Source organism: Taeniopygia guttata, chromosome 9, assembly GCF_048771995.1.
Source record: "Taeniopygia guttata chromosome 9, bTaeGut7.mat, whole genome shotgun sequence".
Classification (NCBI taxonomy): Eukaryota; Metazoa; Chordata; class Aves; order Passeriformes; family Estrildidae; genus Taeniopygia; species Taeniopygia guttata.
Window position 1 is genome coordinate 26017886 of NC_133034.1, and position 22466 is coordinate 26040351.

Consider the following 22466-nt stretch of genomic DNA (forward strand, 5'->3'; position numbering starts at 1 on the left):
CTAGCTCAGTAATGCTCGTTATGTTTTAAGATGCACAATGGGGCTCACAGGCACAACAGCATACTTAGAACCAGTTCGGGCACCCAGCAATATTCCATGTCTAGAAGCCAAGATGTTGCAGGGCAACCTGGTCATACTTCTCTCAGCCCTGCTCAGGAAAATGAAGTAGTTAAAGGACTGGATGACAACTGACTATTACTTCAACTTACCATCCATGAAATGTAAGGTTTTTTTTTTAAAAAAGATTTTTTTATTTAAAAAGAATTCTTCATGAGACAGAGTACTTCTCTACCCAAGTGTCAGTGGTGACAGATTTCATGTCAATCTTTGTTCAAAACAAGGACAGCTGCTAAATACAGCTGAATTAATCATCCCCATACACCTGAAGTACTGAAAAACTAAAGTAGTGTTTACTTTCTCAAGGGCATGTTGTAGCTTTAAGGACACTATTACCTTGGTCTAGCAATATCACCAGTGAAAAATCTTGAAGAAAAGTTCTTATTTCTAAAAAGCTAATACAATTTTTAAACCATCATTTTTCAGTACTAAAAAGACAGAGCATAACAGGTATTCAGAGAAAGAGAACAGTAGAAAGAGTTCAAAATATGTGATGTATGTATATATATACAACCATATGATTTACATTTATAGCTATACTAAAAAATACAGAATGCATTGTTAAATAGAAAATTGAATTCTATTTGATGAACCACTGGAATATGAAACAGAAACTAATTCTATTTTATGAAACTAAAACTGATTTATAGAGTATGTTATGCCAGATGTCCAGACAATAATAAGGCTAATTTAAGAGTACACAGAAAACACGTAAAAACAGGTTTTCAACTTGGATCAGCTGTACATTGGATTTTTTATTATTAGCCATTTTAATTGCACTAAACTTCATTTTAATTGCATTAAACTTCATTGCACCTTAAAGTTGTTTTTAAATCTAACTTACAATGTCCAGAAGGTACTTGGATACTCTGTGCTCATTTTGGACTCTGCTGGCCACATGCACAGAGTATTCTTTTGATGAAATGTAACATAAAGCTATTTTTCTCCTTCTAGACTAACTGTCTCTGTTCCCAAGATTGTTCAATCAGTTCAAGTGTAAAGGCATGCCAGGCACTCAAGAATGATGAAAACATTTTAACACAGTGATCCTCCAAGATCTACCTTAATTTCTTGGAAAATACTCTTCTGGATCACTCATCTCTACACTGTTTGGAGGATTTCGCATAGTGGCCATGGCTAAGAAAAGAACCACAGACTAAGACATCTGAATGGATGTAACAGCTTATAAATATTATGTTTCTGTAAGTGAAAATAGTAACTTACAAGCTACTTATAAGCGACACATATCTAGGTGATGGCTAATGCATGTTATTTAGCAGCTGAGGAACATGGAAGAGAAATGTACTTTTTTTTAAAGTTTGCAAATAACCTTGAGTAACAGCAAAATTTGGGCTATCAGTCATCCTGTCACATTTTACTAGTATGTCTGTAGTAAATGCTTAGAAAACATGAATTTGGTTATCACTTTATATCTTTTCAGTGTGAACCTATGGATATAGTGTTGTATAATTGAGCAGTTAACAAAATAGTTATCTCTGTTTAATTACTTTGCAATTTTATTCAGTAGTACCTCTCAAGAATGTGCATTTAAAAGATTTGGTTTTCTGTTATGAAAATAATTCTAAGGCAAAATTAGGTTGAAATCAGCCTGACGAAAAGCAGATAGTGAAGGCCAAAATTTGGTGACTGTGTGAAAAGCTTTGCTCTGATGACTCTTGCAGTGGAATCATTTTGCTGTTGCAGCTCTTGGCAAGGAAAGAGAAAGTATTTCCTGACAGGTAGAAGCAGCAGTGTTAGAGCATGGCTGATGCTACTCAAAAATTAAAACAGTAAGAGTGATATGGTTGCATTCCAATAACCCAACCCCTTATGTTAGATCCATGCTAAATGAGAAGGAAAAATGTATGGGACAGGCAGGGAAAGCAAGATATCTGGGCTTTATGCCTGCAAGAATGAAATTGCTTCTCTTTAACAAGCCTAAATCACTTTGGTCTTTTTTAAACATTATACTGAAACCAGCATAATACCTATCAGTAAATTAGATAATTCATTTTATCTGTAGCAGGAATGCTATGTGAATAAGTTAAACTACTTTTATCTCATTTTTTTGTTAATGTATTTTAGCTGAAATATAGATGGTCTCTTCTGACTGACTTCTACAGGTTTAAATAACATTGCAACTCCTGTGAAAATACTTTATAATAGAGTCACTGTCAGCTAATTATGCCTTTAGATGGTTATGGGATCATGGGAGTCATTGTATTTTTGGTAATTGTCAAAAACCCCAAACTACATTCATAAGGACATTGTAAACATTGTGACAGCTTATTATGACTGAATTTCCAGCTCTGAAGGAGCAGAAAGATGCTTTCTGCTCACAAGACAGACAAACATCAGTACATACATGCACAAGCACCTGAGATGCTTACCAAAAACCCTGGAATAAATAAGCATTTTTTTTCTGGATTCATGGCCTAGTGATCCTTCAAATACTATCTACTGACTGAGCATAACAGAAGAAAGAAAATGTAGCAAGCCAACTGTAGTACGTATCTTCCACTTCTGTTTCTCTTGGATTAATGGCCTTTTCTTGCTAAGTGCTAAATTAAAACATTTTCTGTATAACACTTGCCTGGGTATGTAACTAAGACGAGGGAGCAGCAGCCTGATTCTGCCAGCTAGAATTCAAGGAAATGTCTGTGTTGCAACATCAAGTCAGTTGGGCCCAATTCCACTTGGAAGAGTAAGGTACTCCATTTTACTCGTACAGTTAGACACATGCCTGAGCCTGAATTCCTCCCTAGGTCAGTGATCCAACTAACAAAGATTTAAGACTGTCTTTCTGCTTTACTTTCACTGAACACTGTATGTTTAGTTGTACTGTAGAGTCTGTATATCCTAGCTGCTTTGGCAGAATTAGCTTCAAAACAGATTCTTTGCCTCAGGAAACAGCTGTCCTTCAGTAGTTGATGTAAGATGTATGTGAAGGAAGGCACACAGTATCTTATAAGGAGTTATACTCCTTGTTTCATTTACTTTTTTATTACAGCAAATTGTAGTTGAGTGGACAGCAGTCCACAGATCATTATTTTAGGTCACCAGCTTCCTCTGGCTGCAGTGAAGAAGATGTGGCAGAAAAAATGCTGCAGTTCCATCTTCTGGCAGAAGACTGAGGAAATCCCTTAGCTTCAGTTCCATTGCAACAATTGATAGAGTTTCTGCTCAGAGCGGCGGAGAAAATATTGTTTAGGTATTTTGAGTTTAGAACAAAGAAAAAAACCATTAACAATGTAATTATTAATTAAAGACATCAAATTATTTAAATATTACAACTGGAATGACATTTGAGACATGGCCATTTGTGTACAAACACAACTATGGGAAATCTACAAAGTAAACTGAAATTATGACTTTGATCAAAAACATGCCTCTATCTTGACACACCGGCTCCACACATGGCACTCTTATGAAGTCTGATCTAGTGTTTCATATGTTTTGTATGAAATGCAAAGCAAGCCCTAGAAATCTTATTAGTACCCTAACTCAACACAATCTGTAAAACTGGATGCTTTGCAAGAAGTTTCTCAGACCAAGCCGTGTAATGTTATGTTCTTATCCAATTACAACACAGTTACTGCGTGAAAATAAATCCAAAGAAAAACTGCTGGCACCAGAAACTAGAAACTTACAAGAACTGTGCTGCACAATCCAACCCCACAATGCTGTTTTTCTCAGGCATTCCAATGTATTGTATCCATTCCAAGTATTGTCCAATACTTTGAACAATATATATGCTTTATTTAATATTCCTAATTTGTCAAAACAATCACACTGGCCCCTCAGCTATACACAATATTATTAATTATTAATTTCTTACAAACATGTAATGATAGGACTACAGAACTACTAGGGTGGATTTCTCTACTTCTAATATTAACATACTGGTTTTTTAGTCTATGACCTAATCATCAATACACACTGAAGCCTCCCCGTGTTATCAATAACAGCCTATTACCTAAGAACAATATAGTCACTTAGCCTAGAAAAAAACCAATTAGAATTAGTTCAGTTTAGTAGGTTTTTTAATGGTATCTATTCCTTACCTATACAGAAATAGTATGATTACAACAACTTACCTGTTTTCAATACAAAATTAGTCCAAGATTTTTATGAGGCTACACTGCCTACTTGCAGAATTCTGTGCTAATGACCAAAAAGGTTGCTAAATTGCATTAGCTTTAACTGAAGAAAAAGATCCTCCTTTTTTCCAAAGTATCATCTCAGTAGTCCTTAATCTGAACAGTTATTAAGAATGTTAACTGTTATACAAAGCCTTCTGGAATTGAGTTACAACCAATTGATTTACCTTTGAGTGATGAAATAAGAACAGGGCAGTCATTTCCAGTAAGTCTAGTTCTCTTGCAAAGTTCAGGAAGCAACTTGTTCCACCACAGAGCCTAATACACAAAACCCAACAGTAAACGTGTAAATGAACAAGGACTGAAATTAAGAGTATGAAAGACCTGCTAAAAATAACCTGAACTAAGCTCAGATGTGTACAAATACAGGTCAGTTATTACGAACTCAATAATTCGTTTATATAATGCTTTGAAATGCTGTAATTTTGCATATGTTGTGTTTTTCAATCTTCAGTGTAACTTTTTTCTGCTCAAAAATCTTTACACATTGTCCCTCATACCTCTATAGAAAAAAGTATAAATGACAAAAAAAATCACCTAATTCACAATACTAATGCAGTCAGAGAATTTTTTTTTTCTCAAAACAGCTCAATGGAAAGTGGTGAATAGCATTGCTCTGTCTCCTGAATTGATCCGTCTCATTCCAACAGCTGTAGCAGTACATTAGGTTTTGTGCACATTTTTGCAGACCATAGTGGAGAGAAGGAAAGGGATTTCTTTCCTCCTTTAAAATTTGGTAGCTATTTTAACTTGTGTTCAGATGCAGTACTACAACCTCACATTCTAGTCTAATGTGGGAACAATCACAGAAACTGTTTTCAGATTTGAATAAAAAGCTCAAATCTGGTTCTGAATAGAGTTCTAGTACATCTGTCTGGTAGAGATCACATTTCCTGACCCTAGTCAGCAGAGCTCCATACAATTATGTATGTACACACATACGACAGAGCTGCTGTGCTGGGAAATGGAAATAAACTCCTGTAGTCCTGGAACACTAGAATAAAATCAGTTCCAACACTAAAACTGTATAGAGGTCTAATGGGAAAATGGGACACAAAGACATAATCTGTCCACTAGTATACTGGTACCATTCTGATTGCTAGGTCAGAAGATGTCACTAGAACACAGGAAGAACATATTTAAGTGCAATTTTATTCAAGGGACCATGCTCTCTTATCAGTTAGCTTATTACTAAGATTTCACATTATAAACAATTCAGAACATAGTCCATTAGTGAGATATGAGATAGCTTTTAATTTACAGCAGAAAAAGAACATAACATTCTTTATTCTGAGGCACTCTGCCATCTAAAAGACTATGATTCAAGTTTACCACAATGAATAGAGTAAGTGGCAAAAAAAAATGGAGGAAAAAATATTCCATTACAATTACTGGGGGCTGAGTTAAGGAATTAAAACTCCAAGGAAGAGGTGGAACTCAAGCTAAGCAATTTACCTGAGAGCTAGGCTATGTGATCCACCCAGAGTCCATCTGTACATACAGCATTTCAGTTAGGGAAAAACCCCAAATGATAGTGAATAACTGTATTGAAAGTAGCCCACCTGACTGTCACCTTTCAGCTCATGCTGAGCGTAGAACACAACTGCATCAGGACACCTGCTGAGCAGCTGGTCAATGGCTTCCTCGTACTTGCCCAGACGGGTATTGCAGAGAACACGGACAGTGAGGCCAACACTGTCAGCCTCTGTCAGGGGCTCCAAAACAGGCAGAGCTGAAGCTATATTGATTGACTGACTACATAAAAGAGACTGAAGACAAGAAGTATTGTTTAGATTTAAGACAAACGTTGTAAAAAATGCTAACTGTAACCTTATAAGAAAAGCCTGTACTTGTTGGAATAATCCTGAAATAATACTTTCTTTAATAAATAATGCTGAAAACTGGGAAAGCAAGTTTAGAGTAGATGCAAATGTAAATACTGTTATCAACAGAACTTTTCTGTATTTTTTTCTTCCATCATTTCAGTCGACCTTTTATTTTGACTTGGATAACTTGGATAAAAGTCTCCAGACTGCTGGAGAAAGTTGTTCACAGAAACATGAACATTTGCAGAAGGATCTAAGATATAAAGCAGATGTAATAAGATGTAATACATGTTTCATACCTGTAATCTTGAGATGTCTTCGTGGTAATCTCTGTCATATAAACATCCCACTGACATTATGGAAGTTACCCATGGGACAATCAACCCAAAATGACTACAGGAATTTATCTATACAAAACAGAATTAAGTTGCAAAATAAACATTTCTGTTAGCGACAGTTCCATACGAAACTCATTGTGAGTACAGAAAATTTTAATTTCAAATAAAGTAATTTAGAAGAGCACCTATCTCTTCTTTCCTGGTTCACACAATTTAATAAAAAAATTAACTGGAAACTTCTATTTAGTTATGTATTTCAGCTTTCCTGTTCATAATTCTTTAGAATTCATCATTCACACGATTTCCTCATCTAGTTAGCTTTGTAAAGTTGTAAATAATCCACCTGACAAATTCTCATTGCTTTGTTTTAACCCTTATTTCTATGCAGAGCTGACTCCTGTTGGAAGTATATTTGCAAATGCCCCCATGGAGCAAAATTGGCCAAAGACAGAAATACTAACTTCTAACTGCACATCAGTTAGAAGTTTTATTTTATTTTATTTCAGTCTTGCTTCTTTTAAGAGATAAACTGTCCAGAATTAAAATATTAAGGATGGTACTTGGATAGATTGTGGAGGAACCCTGCAGTCCTAAAACTTCCTCTGCATGGTTTACAACTTACTAGATCCTCTGTTGTTTTCAATGGCTTAGTCTCAGGAAGTTGCTTCTTTGATATTCTCCAAACATACTGAGAAGTAACCCTCAATAGGAGCTCCTGAAGTATTTTTTCCTGAGAGGACACTACAAGAAGAGCTTCCCAGAAATCCACCAGGAGCTGGGGAATAGTGTTTTCACTGCTATTACACAACATCTAAGAACAAAAACAATAGAAGACAGCAAGTTAGACTATGGTGATTACTAATAGCAAAAGTTAGAAAAGACAAGAGGAACAGTTTTTCACTTTTACTAGAAGGAGAATTTTGATTTCATTTTTCATTTTGGTCCCGTGATTCTATGTAATACACTGCTATGCAAATTAAAAAGTTTATTACAAGATTTTAAGGAAATCAATTCTGACCAAGAGATTTGATTTCTTCTTCAAGATTTACTCCACTCCCAGAAATGTCAGTGCAACTGTCAGCAAGTATTTACAGACTGCTAATGAGGATTTTTACATATGCCAATAGACAAGTAAGTGTCATGAAAAGAAGTCTCTACAGTCCATGATAAGATCTGCTGTGTAGTTCATCTGGGTATCATGGTAGGGACCCACAAGGAAGATGTTTTAAGATCTGCTGTGCCAGCAAAAAGAATTTTTACTTGGTTTCCAAATGGTTTTAAGCAACAACACTTGTTCTAATTGGAACTTCATGACTTGAATCTTTTTGATACAGGTCTTTCACAGTAACAGATAAACCTAAGACAGCAACACATGTACATTGAAGAACACATGTTTTAACCCAAGTGTTGCTATTAATTGTACAGAAAATAAAAAAATATTTGTCTAGTCCCAGTTGAAAGAAAGAAAACTTCAGGGACACTAGAAAAACTATTAGTATTTCCTCTTATAAACTGGAGACACATACTTTTCTTTCACTGATTTATACAGCTCATCAGAACATATATCTGTATTTAAGCCTAATTCTTTAGAAGTATGTTTTAATACTGAAGATTTATTTAAAAGGAAATTACAGAATTAATTTATCTAAATTCTGTTACATTTCCGTGTCCTTAGGAAGCTTAATCACTAGGAAGTCACTGAAAGGGTTCTGAGATCAGGGTATTTTCCATTCAAATGACAGGTTAAAAGCAAAGAACCTAATGGGTTGTTTTCTTGCTTTCTTTTTTTGCTCTACTTAACCAGTATTTAATTCCAGAAGGTTCAGTTTCTGACTCTGTAACCATCTATCATGACTAGAGTATCTCCACCTCTCATCTCGCTCTTTCTGAAGAAATGCTAAATTGTGAGTGAGGGAGCAACTGAGGCTGCTTTTCTTTCCCACAACAATGTCACTATGAAAAAAATAGAAGCAAAAACATGATCACAGGCCAACCTTGAAAAAGGTATCTGCTTCTTCTAGTTCAATTTTACTGTTCTCATGTAAAGCTACAGTGGCAGCCACCAGTAAACCAGGCTGCATCTCCTTCAGGTGAACAGCAAACTCAGTTGGCATAACAATTCCTTCCTTACGCTGCTGCAGGAGCCGTGGCTGCCCTATGAAGCCGCAAGCCAGTGTTGTCTACAAACATAAATAGATATAAATCAGGTAAATAATTCAATATATAGGTTATTCTATTCAGTAAACTCAGTATTTACTCAGCCAGTGAAATTTAGATGGAAACAGTCAGGGAAGAAGGCAAATCCTTTCTGCAATTCATAGGGTAGCTCTCCAGAGACAGAGATGCAAACCACATTCTAGAGTAGCGACTCCTGAAAAACAGGCCTTGTGCCTAAACACTGAAAGTAATATGCTGTTGAAAGATGGAGTTAGTGTGCATAAAATTGATTTCACTAAGTAATCCAAGGCACTTGATATACAGGGTAGTTTGAAAAATCACTGGCTGACTTTTCAAGAGGCTACTCTGCAGAAGTGTGATTTTTATTTTGAAAATACCCCTGAAACAATGATCAAAATGTGCTACACTCCGTTCAACAAGAAGCTATTTTGAGTTATGTGAGTGCTTATGAAGGTGAGTATAACGTATTATTCCCATTTTAAAGACAGTGGAAAACCAATGCCTAAGTAAATTAAATTAATTATAGAAGACATATAAGGCAGACCTAAATATTAAGATCAGCTTTCTGAAAGTGGTTTTTTCCTACTTTGAAATAAAATGCTTTTTTAAAGATGAAGGTCAATAGAACATATTCAACAGATCAGATTAGAAAGAAAGAAAATCCAACCAAAAACACTCAAGCCTAAGCCACCTTATTCTCAAAATAACATTCATACAGTGTATGTTTGCTCACAACATGGCAATTTCACTTGATCAGGGAAATTTAGCACCTGCTGCCAAAGCAGATGGTGCTGAATTTTTGAAACGGCTCCCCACAGTTCCAACTCTGCAACTCAAAAACCAGCTAACTTTAAAAACTCTGCAGGACTTTTTTTCACCAAAGCACGATATCTAACTTTGAAATAGTTATCCATTTATTTCAAAAGTGTTCAGACTCCCAATATTCCACTATAAGAAAAAGTCTCTGTTTCAAACTCTATCACCTTTTAATATTCCACAGTCTTGATCAAACTCAACTAGAAGTAATTTACAGACTGGTCTCACACAATGTGAACATCTGCAGCAGAGACAGGTCCACTAACATTTTTGCCCCAGTGATGAGGAATTCTTACTTTGATAGCTCTGAAGTAAGTTCTGATCTGGTTTTAATAAGCGTTAAGTGCTTTGATTCCACATAAGATGTGCAATTGTATACAGCAACTTTAATCTGTAAGCACAATGGATAAATATTCTGTTCAATCCTCCCATGCAGCTGAAGAGCACTGGCAGAGTTGTTTACATCCCAGTGAAACAACATCTAATTGATCAAGAATAAAGAGCTTCAAAACTTGCTTATTTTGTAAGTCTTCATCAAGACAAGACTACCCTACCTGCAGGGCAAACTGTACATTCTACTGTTACTGCAGACATTCAGTGGAGCCTACACAACATATGAGGGGGAAGAGGAGTGACTGGAAGCTTCTTTTACTATAAAATGCAACTCTAAGTGAAACTATTGCCTTGGACTTTGTAAAGCATGAACAGCTCATGCTCTTGGCATACTTTACCTCCTTATAGGACTGCATTTCATGTTCATACATTGTCAGGTTTCCCATTTTCAGAGCCAAGAAAGCCTTAGTAAGTGTCAGGACCACCGATGGCATCATCTTTTCTACCTCCTGAAGATACTTCACAGCTGTCAAAGGACATATGTTTCTCATGCTGGGACTGCAAAGGATATCAGGCAGCTGCACAGGGTCCGCGAGATAGAATATCTGGAGAACTTTATTTCCTGATTCCTATTGAAATAAAAGCCATTTGACAGTTTAGATCTTTTCAGATGTATATTCTTCTGTGGCATATAAAAGTAGTGCAGTTCTGTTGTTTTGTTTTTTGTGGCAGGTTTCGTTTGTATTTTTTAAAAACAGACAAGTTCAGCTTAGCTATCAAATCACAGCACCTTTCCTGACTCTCTCCTCCCTACCGGTAAAAGCAAAGGATTTCTAACTGCTGGTGATTCTGGCTTGCTAGGAGAACATCTGCCACTAAAATGAATTGTATTTAGCAATCTGTACAATTTAACAATGATCAAAGAAACAGCTTGATTTGCTACAGAACTGAAGATGACAGAAATTTGAGGCAGGGCTTTCCTAAACAGAAGTGTCTCTGTGCAAGTGGGAACCAGATCATAGCAACATCCATCATGATAACCAAACCTGTAAGATGTGGCTTGAGCACAGTCCAAAGCATCACAGGTGCTGCCTGCTATTCAACAAAAGTGGGAAAATAAAAATAATGTGAAAAATAATAACTGTAAAACTAAAAAAGCAGCTCAGCATTTTCAAAGGGAAAGTAAGTAACATTTGATACACAATTCTTAAAACCAGATCTAAATTAGCAGATTACATATAAACCAACTTGTTTCTACCTTACTTAATTCTTCATTTGAGTCTTCATTAAGAGAATGAGTTAAGTAAAATATAAATCCTCTCTCGTATGTCTGTATTTCATCACCTTCTGAAACTAGCCTCTTTAAAACTTCAGTCATGGATAAACCTGACATTCTGTAGTATGGCAAAGCAAGGTGGTAATCCTTTGTGTCAAACCTGAAGGAAATAGAGAGGAAGGAAAAAAATAACAAAACAACTAATGGCAATGCTTTTGCCATCACTCTTTGTAAGAACTAAAACCACATCAAATGAAGTCGCAGGCACATCAGTTATCTGCATGTATTGTTCATATTCAACGTAATTATGTTGAATTCAACATAATTCTGAATAATTGAATTCTGTTTAATGACAATAAAGACAACCAGAAGAAAGGACTAGATTAAACTGATTTTGTAAAACAGAAAGTTTTGTATTACATATGCAATACTAATGTAAAATAGCAAAGAATTATGGATTTTCATTTTAAGGTTACACCACTGGAAACGCAGCTCACCTATGCTACTTTGACATCTAAAACATACCTGCTGTAGCAGTCTCCTAAGAAGGCACAACTTTCTCTGAATGCTCTTAGAAGATCTTCCTTCTCATCTGATTTAAGGAAATGAGGGTCCATTATAGCTGCTCTGACCAGTAAGTGAGCCTCACTTAGAAGATGGATGCAGCTCTCAGTTTTAACATTTTCGTAAGTTCTACTATATTCTACCTACAACAGACAAAGCATATGCTTAGGCTGCTGACAAAAATTAAGAATATACAGGAACAATTTTAATGAGGACAGTATCGGTTTGAAAAGGGATTATGGGCTATTCACAAGAAATATATTACACCATATTCAACAATGACATGCATCAGAGATTAACTAGCAGTACTTATTTTTAGTTAGCAAACAACAAAAGCAGGAGTTGGGCAATACCATTTCTCTGTAAAGCTGAATTGTTGAAACAGTGTTTATAATATATAAATTCCAACCAGGCTCTGACTCAGAATTTGTTCTGGATTTGATGCTGTCAGCCTTTCTGGAACTAGAGAAAAGAGTTGTCAGTGTTGAAATAAACACTATGCAACCAAAAAACCCACACTCATTTTGTAATTCAAATGAATAAATAGGTATGTTTGCAGACTAGTAAGTGCTGGAGATATAAGCTGTGAATTTAAGTCATACTGGCTAATAACAGAACAGGGATAGGCATGTTCACACGTAAGAGTCATCATCAGAACTGCCCACTACATCTTCTGTGCTTAACACAAGGGAGTATCAGGACTCATAGAATCATCAAATGGTTTGTCTTGGACCTTAAAGATCATCTAGCTCTAACGCCCCCATCATAGGCATGGGATGCCACCCATTGAACAGGTCAGACTGCCCAGGGCCTTATCCAACCAGACCTTGAACAGTTAAGTAATTTAAATTAGCTGTTTAATCTCCAGGGGCATGTTTGCCCCTGCAGCTCTATCGAAGTGTTTGCCAACACATGGCATGAAGAGGCATCAGAATACTTTTATTCTAAAACTTTCGCTTGGTCTATAAAGCCCTAAGGTTAAAAACACTGTAAGAAAACAGACTCTTTTTGTTCTGTTTTTAGATTTTATTTTACCAGTACAGATGTAAAGATGTTTACATCTTTATTTTCAAATGATTGTGCTATGTAGTAAGCTTAGTATTTGTCCATTACATTCTTTACAGAAGGCAAAAAGTGTGTCTTCTTCAAATGCCATTCTGACAGAATATTTGAATACTCAAAACAACGCAACTGGCAGAAAATGTGCTTTATACAAGAAAACTTCAGGATTTTGAATAGTCATTTTTCCTGACAGGCTTCCCCTTACCTTCTTGTGAATAATGTCTGCTCTAGACTTTATGAAATACTGGGTCAACTAACTGCTCAATCAACTAAAACTGTCCTACTCTTATTAATTAATTTAAACTGACTTTAATAAATGTGGTTTCTGAATCACTGCTTAGAACAGCTGCTTAGCTGTTTAATGAAAAGCCTTCAAAAATGGAAAGGGAATAGCAGGTTCCCTGGAAACTTGTAAAAAGTCACATTTACCTCTGGCTACACACAGGCTACAACTATAACTTGGGGCAAAGTCTGACCAACTTTTGTCATGGATAACTACAGTGATGTTCACAGCTTTCTTGGCAAGAACCCTTAGGCAAAGATAAGACATTTAATTTTGTGCTGCAACATATTTTGTAACCTGAAGCTTTGGCACTACATATTTTTGGTACTCTACATTTTTTCTCAAGATAAATACTTTTTTAATTCTCAGGATAAATTCTTAGCAATGTTATTTTAACATTTTCTTGATTTCAGGCATTTGTGACTTTATGCTCATTTCTTCTGTGTCAGTAAATACAATAGAGTTGGAAAAAAAGCTTGACTGCTCTTCTCAATCACTTAGAAGGCAATTATTTCTTGAGAGATTTTCAACAGAGGAACCACTCTTAAATTTCAATATCCACAAATGCAGCACCATACACAGAGATACTATGAACCAGCTCCCTAAAAGACACAAATCCTTACAGCATCCTTCTTGTAGGCTTTCTTCTTTCAGTAATATCTTCTGTGTCTGCCTTAGTTAAAAGAATTATATGGTTTTTGAAATGACAGATAGCTCTTGGTCCTATAAAAAGCTGCATTCTTAATGTACAGACATCCAGTGTGACAGGTGGACAAGCCTATAAAGAAAAGTGACTCTTTTGTAATTTCACTGTATGTACATTGAGTTTTTCAATAAATCAGGAAAAAAGTAACCTTTCTGCAATGATCTGACATTAAAAACATTCACTGGTTTTCCTAACTTTGAGTGATTCATTTAAGCAAGAATAAAAATACTCATAAAGGCCTGACAAGAATCACTTAAATAATGAGTGAAAAAAATTATTTCACTCTTCAAAGCAACTGCACAGTTTCAGCTATGTTTCTCAAAATAACTAAACCTGAGGTAGATGCCTAACGCAGAAAAGTTAATACTGATTAGTCTGAATTTGGCCACTGGTTATAAAAGTTTTGATTTCAGTTACTTATAAAAAACAATTCCAGATAGAAGTATTATATTTGCTTGCCTATTGTTACCTCACATAGCCAGTATTATTTTCCCGATTTGTTCTATATGCACTTTTTAAGTAAAACATAAGCTATCATCTATCCTAGACTAAAAATTGAAAAATGCAGCCTCATTTGCACAGAAATATTCTAAATTTACAGCTTTAAAAAGACAAAATACTACATTTACAAGTTAACATACATAGTGAAACAAGACAACACAGCATTACATGAGCAACCTGCTTTTTGAAAACACCTCAACATTTCTTTTAAGAGGTGGAGGCCTACAGTGGAGGTCTGGACGCTCTAGCCTGCCCTGGGCTAGTGAGACCCAGAATGAGGCAGCTCTAAACCTGATTTTAAAAAACAGCAGGAAAAATAGCAATGGCAAATAATAAAAATAACCACCATAACACTTCAAACTCCACAGTGGAGTGTGTAAGAACTAAAACCACATCAAATAAAGTTGCAGGCACATCAGTTATCTGCATATATTGTTCACATTCAATGTAATTCTGTTGAATTCAACATAAATCTGAATAATTGAATAATTGAATCTCACACTGGGGCAGGGATACCCATGAGGGAACTGGCCCATGAAGGACTCACACCAGCACAGGGACACCCCTGAGGCACTGTAGCCCATGGAGGGATCCATGCCAGAGTGGGTGGGCACACTGTGGATGGCAAGCTGCAGCACAGAAATCTGTGTATCATCACAATTCTCCAAAACTCCTACAGACACAGGAGGCAGCCTGTTGACTGACTGGAGGAACTGCGATGGGTTTAAATGTAACCCACAGTGAAAATGCAGAAAGCTGAGACTAGAGAATGGACAGGAAAGATTGTGTCATGTGCTGGTATTAGCTATCCAGAGCAGAGAATACATGTTTGGCTCTTGAAAATTTTATAAAACTTCTACTGTCCTATGGTTTCTTTGTATCTGTTGCCTATATGCTCAGAAGAAATTCTTAAATGCTACCTTAAAAAACACCTCCATCTATTTTTCCTACTACTTTTACTAATGTGTATCACAATCTTTACATTCAATAGATTTTTACTGATAAGCAATTTAAGGAAGGGGTAAAGTTTAGACCTCCAAAGATCAAAAGTCCTCCTCCTAAAAAACATGCCCTAAGTATGTGGGCAGACTGTGGTGGCAGACTTGTTCGATTGCCTACATGCCTCTTAGAAAAACTGGTTTTTCAAGGACACGTAAGAGAGAGAAACATCACACAATAAAAGAAAACTCTGCACCTTTCATTCAATTTTATACAGAAAAGTATGAAATTTAGCTTTAAAAATAAGTGATTTTATAGTTTTTCATGTTTTTGAAAACATTCTATAATGGTCTAAAATTTTACATGGCAATAATAGATTGTTTCACTGAGACATCGGTAGACCACCAAAATACAAGAAATACAACATTTTGGATGTTATTTTATTGGTTCAGCCACCAGAAATGAATAGGATTCCAAACCCTAAGTCAACTAAGTGCCATACCACTACCCCCACTCGATCAGTGAGGTAATGAGAGGTGTACCTTCACGGTCGTGTCAATATATGGATCCCCACCACGAGCTGCTGCTGCACTGCATCGCACTGTGAAGCACTGCAGGTTCTGACTAGAGGAAAAGAAGAAAACACAACAATGAAGAAAAGAAATTACGATGTGCAAAAGTCAAGTAGCCAAGACTACAGTTAATCAGCTCTTTCTCCTTTGAAGAAATGGACTTAAAAGCCCAAGCAGGAGGGTATGCTGAACTAGCACATGAGCCTGCCCAGAGACTTCCAGGAGGCTATGAAGGATGTATCAGAGGAGAAAAAAAATTGTAAAAGGACAGCAGCACAGAGAAACGTAGTAATACTATCAGTAAAACTATAAGCATAGTACCTTGTAATGACGTGCAGGAACTGTGGAGTGAGGACTGCCTGCTCTGACTTCTCTGAATATTGGTAGGTAGAAATTAGTTCTACTAACTTCCCAAGAGAGTAGAGATATCCAACATGAGGTAAAGAGAAAAAGCAGAAGAGACTCAGAAGTTTTCTCTTGTTCTCAGTTTTCTCATAGGCTGTTGCAGAAATTCCTACATATAACAATGAGAAAGGCATTTTGTGTACTTCATAAATAAAAACCTGGCAATTCCATTCCAAGCCTGATGCCTAAAAGACAGAATCAAACCTGCCCAAGATGCAGACTAGTTTTCTTAGTAGCTAGTAAAAAGAAGTTTTTTACTCAGTGCACATGTCAAAAAATTGTATGACATGTAATCTCATTTGGACACATTTTCACAAAAATATGGACCTAGCACCTAGTAAAGAAATTCTATAGACGTAACAGCATTAAAGAGTCCTAAATTCACCAGAACTAAGCATCCCGGGACTGAAAGTCTGATCTTAGACAATTACTTTTGAGTTTGAATGAATGCTCATCCAGATCTTAGACAATTACTTTTGAGTTTGAATGAATGCTCATCCAGAGCTGCAGATCACAAAAAAGCAGGTATTACTTACGGGAAGGAAAGGCTGGAAATGACAAAATTTATTAGGATGTCACTTTACAGGCAACAGCTGTGATCATATTCTACAGACCCTCTTATCAAAGCCTGTAAATCACACAAGAGCTTAAGACAGCTGGAGTTAAATGGCAAGTAGCTCATTCTTTTCAGTCAGCTGCAAGTTAAATGAGGCATCGCTACTTAGCAGACAGCCAACCATCTCAAACTGAGTGAGGAGTCAGTAAAAGTCAAGGGTCAAACATATCCTGGGAGGCATCAGGCACAGCATTGCTGGGGAGGCAGGGATGGGATTGTCCCACTCTGCCCTGCACTGGGGCAGCATTAGCTGGAGTCCTGGGGGCAGTTTGGGGCACCATAATACAAGAAGGATATAAACCTATTAGAGAAGAAATTAAGGGAGGGGCTAAAAAGATGGTGAAGAGTCTGGAGGGGAGGCCATAGGAGGAGTGGCTGAGGACACTTGGTTTGTTCAGCCTGGAGGAGACAGAGGAGAGATCTAAGAGCATTCTACTTCCAGTTCCTGAGGGAATGAAGCTGTGTCAGGGGAAGTTTAGATCGGATATTAGGAAAAGGCTCTTCTCCCAGAGGGTTGTCAGGCACTGAAACAGGCTCCCCAGGGCAGTGGTCATGGCCCAAGACTGCCAGAGCACAAGGAGTATTTGGAAAATGTTCTCAGGCACTTGGTGGGATTCTCAGGGTTCTCCTGCACAGGGCCAGGAGCTGGATTCGATGATCCTTGTGAGTCCCTTCCAATTCAGGACATTCTATGATTCTATGAACTCTGACTGCTAACATATAGCATTAAATTCTTCCATGGGTCTTTTGGGGCTTGAGCTAGTGAACCCCTAAAATCTGCATTCATCCCTTACGGTTTTAATTAAGGCCCTTCAGAAAGGTAACCAGTATCTTAGTGATTATTAAGGTTTACTATTTGATTTCCTCAGCTGAGTGGCAGTCTAGTATCTTGTAACACGAAAGAGAATTTTATTAATTCAATGTAAAGAGTAACTGTTTTGCAACACAAAATTTATCATTAAAGAACTGATAAAAGCTGTTTTAGTCACACTTACGGTGCACTGAATTAGTATTTTAGTTCAAAGTTTATGTAGAACTTGGCGGAATTAAAAGATTTTTTTTGTTAATAGAAGTTCAGTTTAAATCATTGAAAAAGGAGAAAAGATCTCAATTTAAAAACAAATCATACAGAAATCACACAGTGTATGAAAGAGGATACACAATGAAGCTCTTTCCTTTCTCAAGCCTCCTGTGACACAGCCCATTATGTATTCACACATATCCATTTACCTGTCTGGTATACAGGAAGCAGTTGAACAGAGTGCAACTTCGTCTCTTCACAAAAACCAAAAGGTGACTGGTCGGGTGCAAAACGTCTAGGAAAAAAGTTCAAAACATCATGGGACTGCAGTGAAAAATTATGAGATATACTTTGGGCAAGTAAACAGCACTGGCTACAAGACGCATAGCTCATCTTTTAACACTCAACAACAATGCACACTCCTACTACCAATGCCATTAACAGCAATGCCAAGAAGCACATAGCACACCTAGATAGAACTCTATTAATAAGAGTTCCTACAACCTAAATCCTCTCTCTTTGCTTGTCTGCAAGATGCACATCAAAGTTTAACATCACTGAAGAAATCCGGCAACTGATTTTGACCTCAATTTAACCTTTTTTTTTCCTCTTTATTTTTAGTCCACTGAGCTATATGGAACATCATGCCATGTCCAAAACTATTTTTTTTTTCCTACTATGTGTTATCCTTTTCCTTGCTTTGCTTTGGAATTCACTGTTGGACCCTGGCATCAATTCTTCCTCAGCTTTTGATAGAAATTTTGGTGAAAAAGGAAGACTAAATTGGCTTCCTCAGGAGGGGACCTGGAGACACAGGTGCTGAACTTTTCTCCTTGGGATCCTGAGAAAGGCTCAAAGCTGTGCCAGGGGAGGTTTACACTTGACATGAGGAACCATTTTCTTACCAAGAATGGTGAAACACTGAACAAGCTTCCTAGAGAGATGGTTGATGCCCTAGACCTGCTGCTGTTTAAGAGACGTTTGGACTGTGCCTTTAACAATACCCTTTAACAGCGGCTCACCCCTGAAGTGGTCAGGCAATCACACTAGATGATTGCTGCAGGTCCCCTCCAAGTGAAATATTCCAAGATACTGAAAAATGGACTTTCCTCCGTATCCCATATTTTTCTCTGTTCAAAAGAAACGCCAAACCTTATAAAAACCCCAGAAGTCAAAATATCAGGAGTTTTCTTTCAAAAAGACAGAACACACAACACAGTTTGGTTTTTTGTAGTAAATTAACCCACAAAAGGGAAAATATGTCTGTAATACCTGAAGAGCAGATACTGCACTTGGAAGTGCTTTGTGTCTTCTGTAGGTAACTCTGTGGATTCCAGTGTGACAGGTATCTCACATAGCTTACTTTCTTCCCCAAGCAATTCCACTGGCTTCTGACATATGATGAACTCATCTAATTCAAGCTGTAAAGGATGTGTTGAAGTATTTTCATCTTTCACACCTGAGCAATGAAAATGCCATCTTAATTGTTCAAACCATTCCATGCAGCAGTAAGAAAATAGTATGACAATATCAATTAAATACTCCAATTACAGCTACCCTGCTAGCATTGGCTTCCTCACACCACAAAATTTTGAAAACAGTCGTACTAAAAGATGGGAACAATTCCTATTTAAGCCTCAACCGTGTGAATACTTAAGAGTCAAGAATTCTGGAAAAAAAAAAAAAACTAACAGGTAAAATGTTCATTAGAAGGTGAGTGAAAGGCAACAAGTGCTGCAAATGGCTGGTCACCAAAAAATGTTGACTTTTGGCTGAAGAGGTTTTGAGAAGGCAAAGGCAGCTATCACAGGAAGTTGTGTTATCTTCACCTAACTTAAGTCTTGGAAAGCAAATCCTAGTAACACTCAGAAAGTAACTGGAACTTTTCTATGTATTTTTTAGTAATAAAAAAACCTAGGGGCAGGACACTATTATCTGAGAAAAGACCCATCTTCACTCAGTGAAGAACACTGCATTTATATTGTCCCTATCTGAAAATCTTATTTACTTGTAAATTTTTTCTAGGTACAGTTTCCATTTCTAAATGACCCTCCTTTTAAGTTTCTTCAATTATAAAGAAAGGACCTTCCTAAGGTTTGCTGGTGCTAATCTGATACATACATATATGTTTGGAAAAGTGGGAATTGATAATTGATTACATATGTATTGGTATCTTGCAATACACAGGAATGAAACCTCCTGAGTACATCTATTTCTGGGATTTTTATAATTCTAAGACAAGCCCCTGAATAAGATAAAGGACTGAAAAAGGAGAATTTGCTTGATTATGGCAGGTTCTGAGCCTAACAGTTAAAAAAGTACACAGACATCACAACAGAAACATTCTTAATTGTGTAAGCCAGTTACTTAGGCAGTGACACTGATAGAATACTTTTCCTAAACACAGCACATTGAACTACTGTTACTTTAACTTGGCCTGTTGTGGCACCCTAAAACAGGGACCTAATTCTGTGTCTGCAAGAGGACAGTACAGCCTCTAAAGGCGGAGCATGATGGCATATTTGTTTGAAATGTTACCTCCAACTGCAGGTTAGTACAACTTTTCATGTTCTAGAATATTTAGCTGATAGTCAGCAATAGGACAATCTGGAAATATTTTCTGAAGGGCAAAGACCTTGTTGAAATGCCTTCAGTAGTTCAAGACTAGTAGTTCAAGAAAGTAGTTCAAGGCTACTTTCAGAGCAATGGGAATCAATTATCAGATTCTTGGAGATTAAAAAAATTTAAAAATTTATTTCAGCACCTACCTTCATCCACAGACTTTTCTGGTACACTTACTCCCTGAGCACATTGGTCTGTCCTGTCTGCACTCTGCTGGACCAGTTCCAGTTTCAGGATTAGAACATCCAGCTCTGTTGTTATAGCTATATGTCTGGCACAAAATGCAACTTCTGCAGGAATGAGGTTATCAATGTGCAAAATTAAGGAACGTTCAAAATCTAACAGAGTCAAATTCTGGTTTATGACACGGTACTTCAAACAGAACATGACTAGTTTATTCTTGCAGCCCACAAGAAGATCTCCATTCACAGGACAACATGAAATGCACAGTGGAGGATCTGAAAGTGGCATTTCAACAACTGACATCTGTTCTTTTAAGGCTTCACTGTATGACTCTTCCATCTTGTGACCAACCATCCGGACACACACACGAGAGCTCCCTGCAGACATGCATCTCCAGTTCGTATATGCTCTTAGGAAAGTTGCTTTGCTTTTTTCTTCAATTGTCACCAAGTAGTCTCCTTAAAAGAAAGCAGTCATACTGATAATCATTAAAAAAATAGATGACGGTTTCTGAGCTCTTTATCTGCTGTAGTACGCTAGAAACAACATCTTCAAGTCTCAACTCTTAACAAAAAATTCCAGAAATAGTTTTCACCAATTTTCCTCTAATTGAATACAAAGTACAACTTTCTTTTCTAGGTGGTACACAATTCACACACCATCAAAAGCAAAGACTTACAGATGTAGGTCCAGAGTAACTCCTGTATGAATACTCTCTGTTAGTTGTGATTGCACACAAAGTTCCCTCCACCTCCCCACCGTCTCATACCCATTAATGAGGAAATATTTTTTTCTCTACAGACCATGGAAAACAATGGACCAAGAGATTCATTCGGAATGGGCTGGAACGACCACCCCACTCCGCATTCTAAAAACAAAATACAAAAGCAAGAAAAAAAAACGGAAACAAAAACAACACAAAGAAAAAAAAAAAAAAAAAAAAAGCAGGGGCAGGAGCACAGACCGCAACAGAGGCGGAGGCAGACGAAACCTCCCTGCACTCCCGAGCGCTGCCGGCGCTGGGAGCGGCCCCCGCTTCCCTGCCCGGCCCGCAGGCCAGCCCGCTCCGGCAGGCGCGCCCCACCTCAGGCTCGGTAACAGCCTGAGAAAGAGCCCGAGGGAGACGCGGGTGGGAGGGCCAGACCCTCCTCCCGCAGCAGCGCCCGAGCGACTTCGCTCGCCGCCCGCCTCCGCAGGCCCCCGCCCCCGACCCGGCTGTCCCGCCATCCCCACCCAGCGGAGCCCCAGGCCCGCTCCACACACCCAGACCTCACGCGTCCCGCTGTCCCCGGCCCAGCCCTCACCGACCCAGCGATGGCCGGGACTCACCTGCCGAGCTGTGCGCCATGCGCAGCACCGGACCCAGCGTGGCGAAGGAGCCCAGGGCTTCGCAGCGGCCCTCTTCGCGCACGGCGAACACCTCCACCCTGCAGCTGGCCGCCGCGCTGGCCACGAACAGCACATCTTGGCCGCAGCAGAAGTGCGCCGGTTCTTGCTTGCAGGGCACTACTCGCTGCGACCCGAACGGGTGCAGGTTGTAAAGCTGCACCATGACTTCGAAAAGCTCCGCCGCGGCAGAGGAGAGCACCCGTAGCCTGCTGGGGCGGCGCCCAGCACTTCCGCGCTGCGCAGAGCCACCTCCCCGCGGCGCCGTGCGGGCGGGCTCGGCCGGCAGCGTGGCTCCTCCGGCACAGGTACCCTCCTGCGAGGTTCCGTGTGCCCTTGGCGTGACTCAGTTGCTGCGTGAGCACCCCCAGGAATCCTCCGTTATGGCAGAGCAGTGCCGTACGCTGGTGGAGCTCTCGAGTGGGAAGAGAATCTGGAAGTGATCCATGAGGAGTGGGAGACGGAGGACTGGGAACGGTGGCTTATAAATGGAAGACCTTGCTGACGGGTGTTCGGTCTGTGCGGAGCAGCTTTCACTTGGGCACGGCTTGGAGCTGCTACT

At 38.3% G+C, this 22466-nt stretch overlaps 2 protein-coding genes across 8 annotated transcripts in view; one reads left to right on the top strand and one right to left on the bottom strand.

The window, feature by feature from the left end:
• The window catches only part of CP (ceruloplasmin), a 30017-nt gene extending 16211 nt beyond the window's left edge, over positions 1-13806 (top strand). Inside the window, exons 19-21 of one of the 6 annotated variants that reach the window (XR_012057364.1) lie at positions 1072-1319; positions 7485-8648; positions 9872-10427. Coding sequence is in view for 2 of the 6 variants with exons in the window: in XM_072933358.1 (XP_072789459.1) it covers positions 9872-9924 (53 nt within the window). In the remaining 4 variants the exon portion in view is untranslated. Of the gene's footprint in view, positions 1-1071; positions 6678-7484; positions 8649-9871; positions 10428-11515 lie in introns of those variants that run through there. The other 5 variants (XR_012057365.1, XR_012057366.1, XR_012057363.1 and 2 more) reach the window with 5 other exon arrangements.
• Positions 3081-22221, bottom strand: HPS3 (HPS3 biogenesis of lysosomal organelles complex 2 subunit 1). 2 transcript variants are annotated; one of them, XM_002190406.7, is made up of 17 exons: positions 21848-22220; positions 20482-20976; positions 18986-19172; positions 17923-18008; positions 15993-16185; positions 15642-15723; positions 13577-13731; positions 11962-12070; positions 11570-11751; positions 11027-11204; positions 10167-10397; positions 8436-8621; positions 7064-7252; positions 6403-6510; positions 5840-6046; positions 4445-4535; positions 3081-3296 (listed from the first exon to the last, which is right to left on the bottom strand). In XM_002190406.7, the coding sequence occupies exons 1-17, from the start codon at positions 22068-22070 to the stop codon at positions 3169-3171; spliced, it is 3030 nt and encodes a 1009-aa protein (XP_002190442.4). In that variant the 5' UTR covers positions 22071-22220; the 3' UTR covers positions 3081-3168. The 2 variants fall into 2 exon arrangements, with proteins under 2 accessions (XP_002190442.4, XP_030136298.4); XM_030280438.4 differs by lacking the exons at positions 11962-12070; positions 13577-13731 and having other exon boundaries at positions 21848-22221.
• Between the last annotated feature and the right edge of the window lie 245 nt (positions 22222-22466).